The sequence below is a fragment of the Gadus morhua genome, chromosome 11 (genome assembly GCF_902167405.1).
Source record: "Gadus morhua chromosome 11, gadMor3.0, whole genome shotgun sequence".
NCBI classification, from domain to species: domain Eukaryota; kingdom Metazoa; phylum Chordata; class Actinopteri; order Gadiformes; family Gadidae; genus Gadus; species Gadus morhua.
This window is the reverse complement of record NC_044058.1, coordinates 4,464,730-4,471,385: the sequence shown is the minus strand read 5'-3', so window position 1 is coordinate 4,471,385 and position 6,656 is coordinate 4,464,730. Positions and strand designations below refer to the sequence as shown.

The 6,656-nt window shown below is 41.7% G+C and overlaps 1 protein-coding gene and 1 long non-coding RNA gene across 2 annotated transcripts in view; both read right to left on the bottom strand.

Annotated features, from left to right (window-relative positions):
* abcb4 (ATP-binding cassette, sub-family B (MDR/TAP), member 4) overlaps positions 1-2,944 on the bottom strand; it is a 19,173-nt gene extending 16,229 nt beyond the window's left edge. The window contains exons 1-6 of the mRNA XM_030370931.1: positions 2,840-2,944; positions 1,887-1,963; positions 1,499-1,582; positions 767-911; positions 627-660; positions 15-206 (exon numbers count right to left, since the gene is read on the bottom strand). Of these exons, the coding sequence (XP_030226791.1) occupies positions 15-206; positions 627-660; positions 767-911; positions 1,499-1,564 (437 nt within the window). The 5' untranslated portion in view covers positions 1,565-1,582; positions 1,887-1,963; positions 2,840-2,944. The remainder of the gene's footprint in view (positions 1-14; positions 207-626; positions 661-766; positions 912-1,498; positions 1,583-1,886; positions 1,964-2,839) is intronic.
* A 1,737-nt stretch (positions 2,945-4,681) lies between these two features.
* Positions 4,682-5,460, bottom strand: LOC115554174 (uncharacterized). Its single transcript, XR_003978566.1, has 2 exons — positions 5,342-5,460; positions 4,682-5,195 (listed from the first exon to the last, which is right to left on the bottom strand). It is a non-coding gene; the product is annotated as an uncharacterized LOC115554174 (long non-coding RNA).
* Positions 5,461-6,656: the final 1,196 nt, after the last annotated feature.

Below are 6,656 nucleotides of genomic sequence, written 5' to 3'. Positions count from 1 at the left end.
CCTCTAATACCCACTCGATGAGGCGGGTGTTGAGCTCCCCGGTCTCGTTCACGTCGAACCAGCCAATGTCCTGCCGCATGATGCGGTGGAAGAAGAGCGTGCGCAGCCGCTTGGCCTGGCGCCCAGCCGCCAGCGTCCAAAAGGCCACCTGCATGTAGGCGGCCACCAGCACAATCACCCCCATGATGGAGTAGTTGATGGCGTAGCTGTAGGGACGCAAAGACACCGGGTGAGTAGAGGTAAGAGGGGGAGAATATAAACAAAAAGGGAGAAGTACCATTAGAACAGAGAGGTTTCATAAGTTTTGTACTGTATATACTGTACTGTATATACTATATGTTCTGGACTGTATATATGATATGTTCTGTACTGGATATACTGTACTATATTCTATAGGTTATTTACTGTATATACTAAAGGTTCTGGACTGCATATACTATAGGTTCTGTACTTTATGTACAATATGTTCTGGACTGTATCTCCTGTATATATATGGTTGCATATTTTTTTTCTTTTTCTGCTTATGTGTTGGTATTTCTATCTTTATATAGGTACATAATTTTTTATGATATTCATTTCTAATTGTACCTAAAAAAAATCAATGAATATGTTTTACAATGCCTTACCCACTTATCTGATCGCCCAGAGACTGAGTGTTATCTGTCAAAGAAGAGATCACTCAATGTTTGATGGTCCATTATTTGTAATTTTCAGTGGAATGGAAGGGGATGGGCGGATTGGTCGTGGTGGTCCGGGTGTAACTCACTGGTCATGTTGGACGCATGATTCACAAAGCTGTCCGTCAGGTCTCCGAACACCATGAACATGAGGGGGAGCACCACCCCGTTCACCATGGACATGAGCGTCCCCACCACGATCAGGGTGATGTCCAGGCCATCTGCAAACCTGAACTATACACAAGGTGTGTGGGAACCGAGGACAGGTAGCAACGTCAGAACACAACAACGCATTCCAAATCTGTATAGGTAAAAAAGGTAAATAAGAGAAGGGGGCTATAGCTGCTATTGTGCAGTGACCAGTGACCACGTAGGTTTGATTGAGGTTCTCTCTTTCAGCTCACTAACGTACCTCTCTGTCCTCACTATCTTGAACAAATAGGTGCGTGTTTGTATTTGTGTTTTTGTGTGTGTGTGTGTGAGTGTGAGTGTGTGTTTTTGAGTGTGTGTTTGTGAGTGTGTGTTTGATGCAACTCTCACTTCAAACACTAGGCAGCTATTATGTTCTCACAGCAGGGGACCGGAGAGTTCCTCCCTAGCACGGAGAGGATGCTCTCTTACCCGGGCCCGCCATTTCACAAACACACACACACGAGGAACGCACACACGCACGCACGCACACACACACACACACACACAAACTACAAAACACCAGCATGCTTGCAAGCTAGAATACACTTAGAATGCTGCTTATTACTACATTAATAACCCTACAGGGCCAATACTGTATTGGCTACAATGGGATGGGTGGGAAACCTTACCAGTTCGATGGGGCCCACCATGGGGATTTCTCTTTCTTTTTCTTCTCCTTCTTCTTTCCCCCACATCAGTTGTCTGAGTTGTCACTAATGGCCATATCAAAGTTATGATAATTACCATTCACAAAATAGTAATATGTCATGTTTAAATCTTCTAAATGTTGATATCATAATGGTTTGAATTTGTATTGATAAGAGAGAAAGAGAGAGAGAGAGATTTTAATTCTCATTAAATTATTAATGGTGCAAATTGTATTCTTACTAGTAATAATTACATTTTGACTAGTAGCCTATGTATAATGAATTATTTATAGTAAAAGTCAGGGTCAATTTTTAGACTAATTGTGCTCAGCTCAGAGTGGCGAGCCAACGGCCTGTAGAAGAGACTCACCTCTGGGCCAGCTCCCCATTCTGAAGAGGGCTGCCTCTCGGCAGTTCGGGGTCGACCTTGTCCTTCATGTCTACGACCTGTCACAAAGAGTTGAACGGAAGGCTTCCCAGAGACTCTCCTCTTACAATAATAGGCATATGGCTTACTACAAGTGGCTTTTAATGTAGGCCTACATGTTGATCATTGATTGAAAATGTAGACCTAAACTGAGCTTTTCTACCATATAAAAAAACGTTTCACTTTGAAGCCAGATATGCAAATCTCATTTATAATTGTGGTGTTATAATACAACTGCAAGTGCAGGCTTCACGACCGCACCATTGTAGTTCATATGAATCCATAGGATCTCTATACCAGAAGAGGAAAACACATGTATTAATTGAAAAAGAATTGTTAGGAAAACTACCTACTTATACCTCATGCCTCTTATCCTATCCTATCATATCCTATCACTACATCTCCTCCTATCCGTTGTCTTATAAAAGTCCCCATTGTGCAAGAGCTGGGTAAAGCAATTTTCTAATTTTTTGGACCTCGGACATGTAATGAGCTGCAAACTAAACGTTATAAGCTCTCTCCCCTTTTAGAAAACTTTTAAAGGTCTAAAAAGGTCTACTTAAGAAAAATGTTGCTGTTTTATAACACCTTGTCGGGTCCGTAATGGATCTCGATGATGGCCTGAGGCCTATATGCCTCACTTCTCTACTTTTTCCCCCTTGTGTAACGATCATGTTATCTTTTTAGTAGGCTTAGTTGATTTGATGTATTGTATTATAACTGTATATTTCTGCTGCCGTCTTAACCGGGACTCCTGAACTTCAGTTATAGATATATATACGTATATAATTCACAGAACGATGCGATCATATCTTTATACGATATAAGGTCGACGTAAAGGTTCCGTACCTTTGGTAGGAATAAAAACCAGACAGCAAAAAATACGCGCCACTCACCGGTACTCTCCTGCTGCCTCCTTCTGCCTGAGAGAAGATGTGGACTAGAGACCAGACCTCTCTGAGCAGCCCTCCTCACCGCCTATTGTTATCTCTCTCTCTCTCTCTCTCTCTCTCTCTCTCTCTCTCTCTCTCTCTCTCTCTCTCTCTCTCTCTCTCTCTCTCTCTCTCTCTCTCTCTCTCTCTCTCAAACACACACACACACACACACACACACACACACACACACACACACACACACACACACACACACACACACACACACACACACAACACACACACACACACACACACACACACACAGTTCATGTTACTTTGTTATGGTCAAAAATGTTATGGTCAATGGAAATTCATTCATGTCTTCTCAAATTTACCTGGGAAGATACGATATTTCTCGATACTTGTTCCTTGTGTGGTTTGATCTGCCAATTGTTAGATACGTATTTTATGTATTTTTTTTGCATGTGCATTTTTTTTTGTCAAATAGTTATTAGTTTCCTAGTGTTCTGAGTTAATTTAATTTAGTGGGTAAAATGTAGGCTGCATGGAAAATATGTTTCATCACAGGATTCATTACCTGCTACCTTTGTCATTCTGATGTGAACACAAACAATTGTTTTGTAAACCTAATCTCACCTTGTGGCATGGATAGACTGCCATTTGAAGAAAAGACTATTGTTATTTGACTGTTCTATTTGACTTATGGGCAAATAGTAGTCATGCGAAACTCTTCTCAAATGAACTATAGACTATTTCTCACTGCTTGTTCCTTGTGTGGTTTGATCTGCATATTGTGGAAGAGACTTATTTTTTTTCATTTTTCCAATATGGTCCCATTTGAAAAAGGTTTGACACCCCTGCATTAAACCAATGCAACATGAGCTCTCGGCCTGGGCATCAGGTAGCGGGAGACCTCTGCTGGTGAAGTTGAGAAAATGTTTTTGGAAATGTTAAGTAGAATAATAATTTAAAGGAGAATTTCACCGGTTGAGACATGGAACTGTATTTAATGTGGGTCATATATGTAGTCGAATAGAAACATTCATTTCTAATTTGGTGCATTCTTGACCGAGAAAAGGCAGACAGTGACTTTTTGGCAATAGGCCTATCTCACAACTTCCTGGTTCGGCGTTCGATTTTGCCTTCACCGGGTAAAGTGACTTCCGGTCGCGTAGTCCATGATATTTGACAATGGCGCGGTCAAAAAACAAAAGCTTCTGTTGTGTACCTCTATGCGCCAATTCAAAACAAAAACAACCGTATTTACATGTCCACGACTTCCCAAATAATACCCAATACAGCAGTGGCGATCAGACGGAATGAAGGAGTTAATTTCGTAATTCAGAAGGGGAGTACACTGGTCTGTAGTCGGCATTTCTCAGCGGCTGATTATGCAGCGGGAGTGCTACGCTGAATACTGGAGCTGTTCCTAGTCGTTTTGACTGGAACAGCTACACCACAGCCCCGAAAAAAACACCCGTGTATAAACGGGTGTCAGCTCGAAAAGCTGAAGGAGAGGACAAAACACGAACGGACCGGAGAGGTACCGGGGAACATGACTACGCGACACGCCCCCCTGCCGGTAAGTAGATGTGTGCTAACTAGCTGTTATGTCTGTTATTTGTGTTCAACCCTTGTTGGGCTATTGTATAATTTTGCCAAACATGGCATGGTTAACGTTAAAACATTCAATCAACATCAGACGTACTGTTAAACTGGGGTTGCATATTAATTCAGATTCAGCTTTATTGGCCAGGTTTGCGAACAAACGAGGAATATGACTTTGGTTTTTACTCTATGTACACTCAACCTATAGTTAATACATAAAAAATAAAAACAGAAAACAGTACAAATAAATTTAATAATAAGAAATATAAATAAACTTAAGTATACAGAATAACAATACAATAAAAAAAAAGGGTGAATACGAATGAATGGTAATGAAGACTTATTTGTCTTCTTTTTTTGTAGGTGCACTGGATGATGCCCTGGAGTATATTGCTGAGCTGGAGGCAAGGCTGCAAGAAATGTCCATGGGGCCACAAACTGTCCTCAACAGGTTTTGTGTGTCTGATCAGACCATGACATATTATACTCGGTTTCCATCTCAGAAGTGTTTCAAGTGTTTTGGGAGTCTGTTTTGCCCCTCAACACAATATATTCTTCATTGGAGCAAAGCACAGAGGATTGGACAAGAGGCGATTCCAACACCACGCCCTTCAAGGAAGATTCCAGTCATTGATGAGTTTTCATCTACTGTTGTAGAGTAGCAACTGGCCTTAAAGAACAGGTCATTGCTGACATCTTCCAGGTCAGCACAGCTGAGATGGTACCAACTCCAAGCTGGATATTCCCTCTAGGATGTGGGACATTAAAGGGTGAAACGTCAAATAAAAATGTGACTTTTTTTTAATATTGTAGTGATAACAGATGTATTCTAATATGCATCTTTTCATAATGAGCAAGTTTAACAGAGTGCAAATTGCAAAACAAATGTCTTACCAGCATACGCTCTGTAGAGTGTGGACTTGACTCCAGTCTTCCCCACCGACTTGGGTTTCTTCACCACCAGGTCACTCACAGCCTCTGGATGGATTCCCTGAGGCGAACAACAATACAGGAAATGCATATACTCTAGACAAATACTGAAGTGTATGATTTGAACAGAGGACACAACAGCACACATGGGTTCGAGGTCGATGCCACATCTGTGGTTGACTGGTACAGGCCAGGGAAGGTGGAACCACATCAAGGCCCAGCTGCACATAATGCGCTGTCTGGAACAGAGCGGTTATATGGCTACAGAAGCCTTTGCCCGCAGCACAGCTACAGCTCTGAGAGACCCAGTTGTCCAACAGCCTCCAGGGTGATCTGTGAACACCATAAGAATTGAGTTACTGAACTTAGTAGGTAGGACCTTGATATAAGGCCATTGGAAACTGGCAAGGAGCCTGCAACCGCAGAAAAGCCATGTACAGTTCCGTGCAAAACTCTTGGGCCACCATTACATCTGTTGTTTTAGCAATGTTATAACATGAACTAGCCCAGATGTTTGTCCTTTTAATGCACTCAACACATTTCCTTTATTTACGGCTTGTGCCTTAATGAAGAGGAAGAAAAATACATAGGTCTACTCTGTACAGCCACAACATTGCAGCAAGCTAGGTGGGCCAAGTCTTAAGCACGCTACTGTTTGTAAGAAAGAACAATGAAAATGATCTGAACTTCAGAAGAAGAGGAAACTGCAACTGCAGTTGTTAGTCCAGACAGACTATCAAAACTAACAGACTTGGGCCAACGGGCCCTAACTCAGCAGAAACCTGTAGTATGTGGGGCTCCTCATCGAGCGGTTGCATCTACCTCTCACTACCACCTTTCCATCAACTATATTTGACACTTAGCATGTACATAATGTTAATAATATGTCGCTGATCGGAAGAAAACTGGTCAGCAAATAACTAGCTGAACCTATCCTTGGCTAAACTAATGCTAAAATGCTAACGCTACACATCGGAGACTTCATAGCCACCATGGCTAATTATATTCATAATATTATAGTCTACACGTAACAAATATGATCATTTTACACACATTTCACACACAGACAATATTTCTGACGATTTATATGGATCGTAAATGGTTTGCTTGTCATCACAAAACATGAATGAGCAAGGCGGCCATTGAGTAGCCTACTGACAACAACAAAACACCTTAGACAACTTACCTTGATAATTGTGTACAAACTCCTCCACAAAAAACTTGTACCCCTTTGTCAGCCTGGGCTGTGGTGTTGCTGAGTGTGTCTCCACAATCTTCT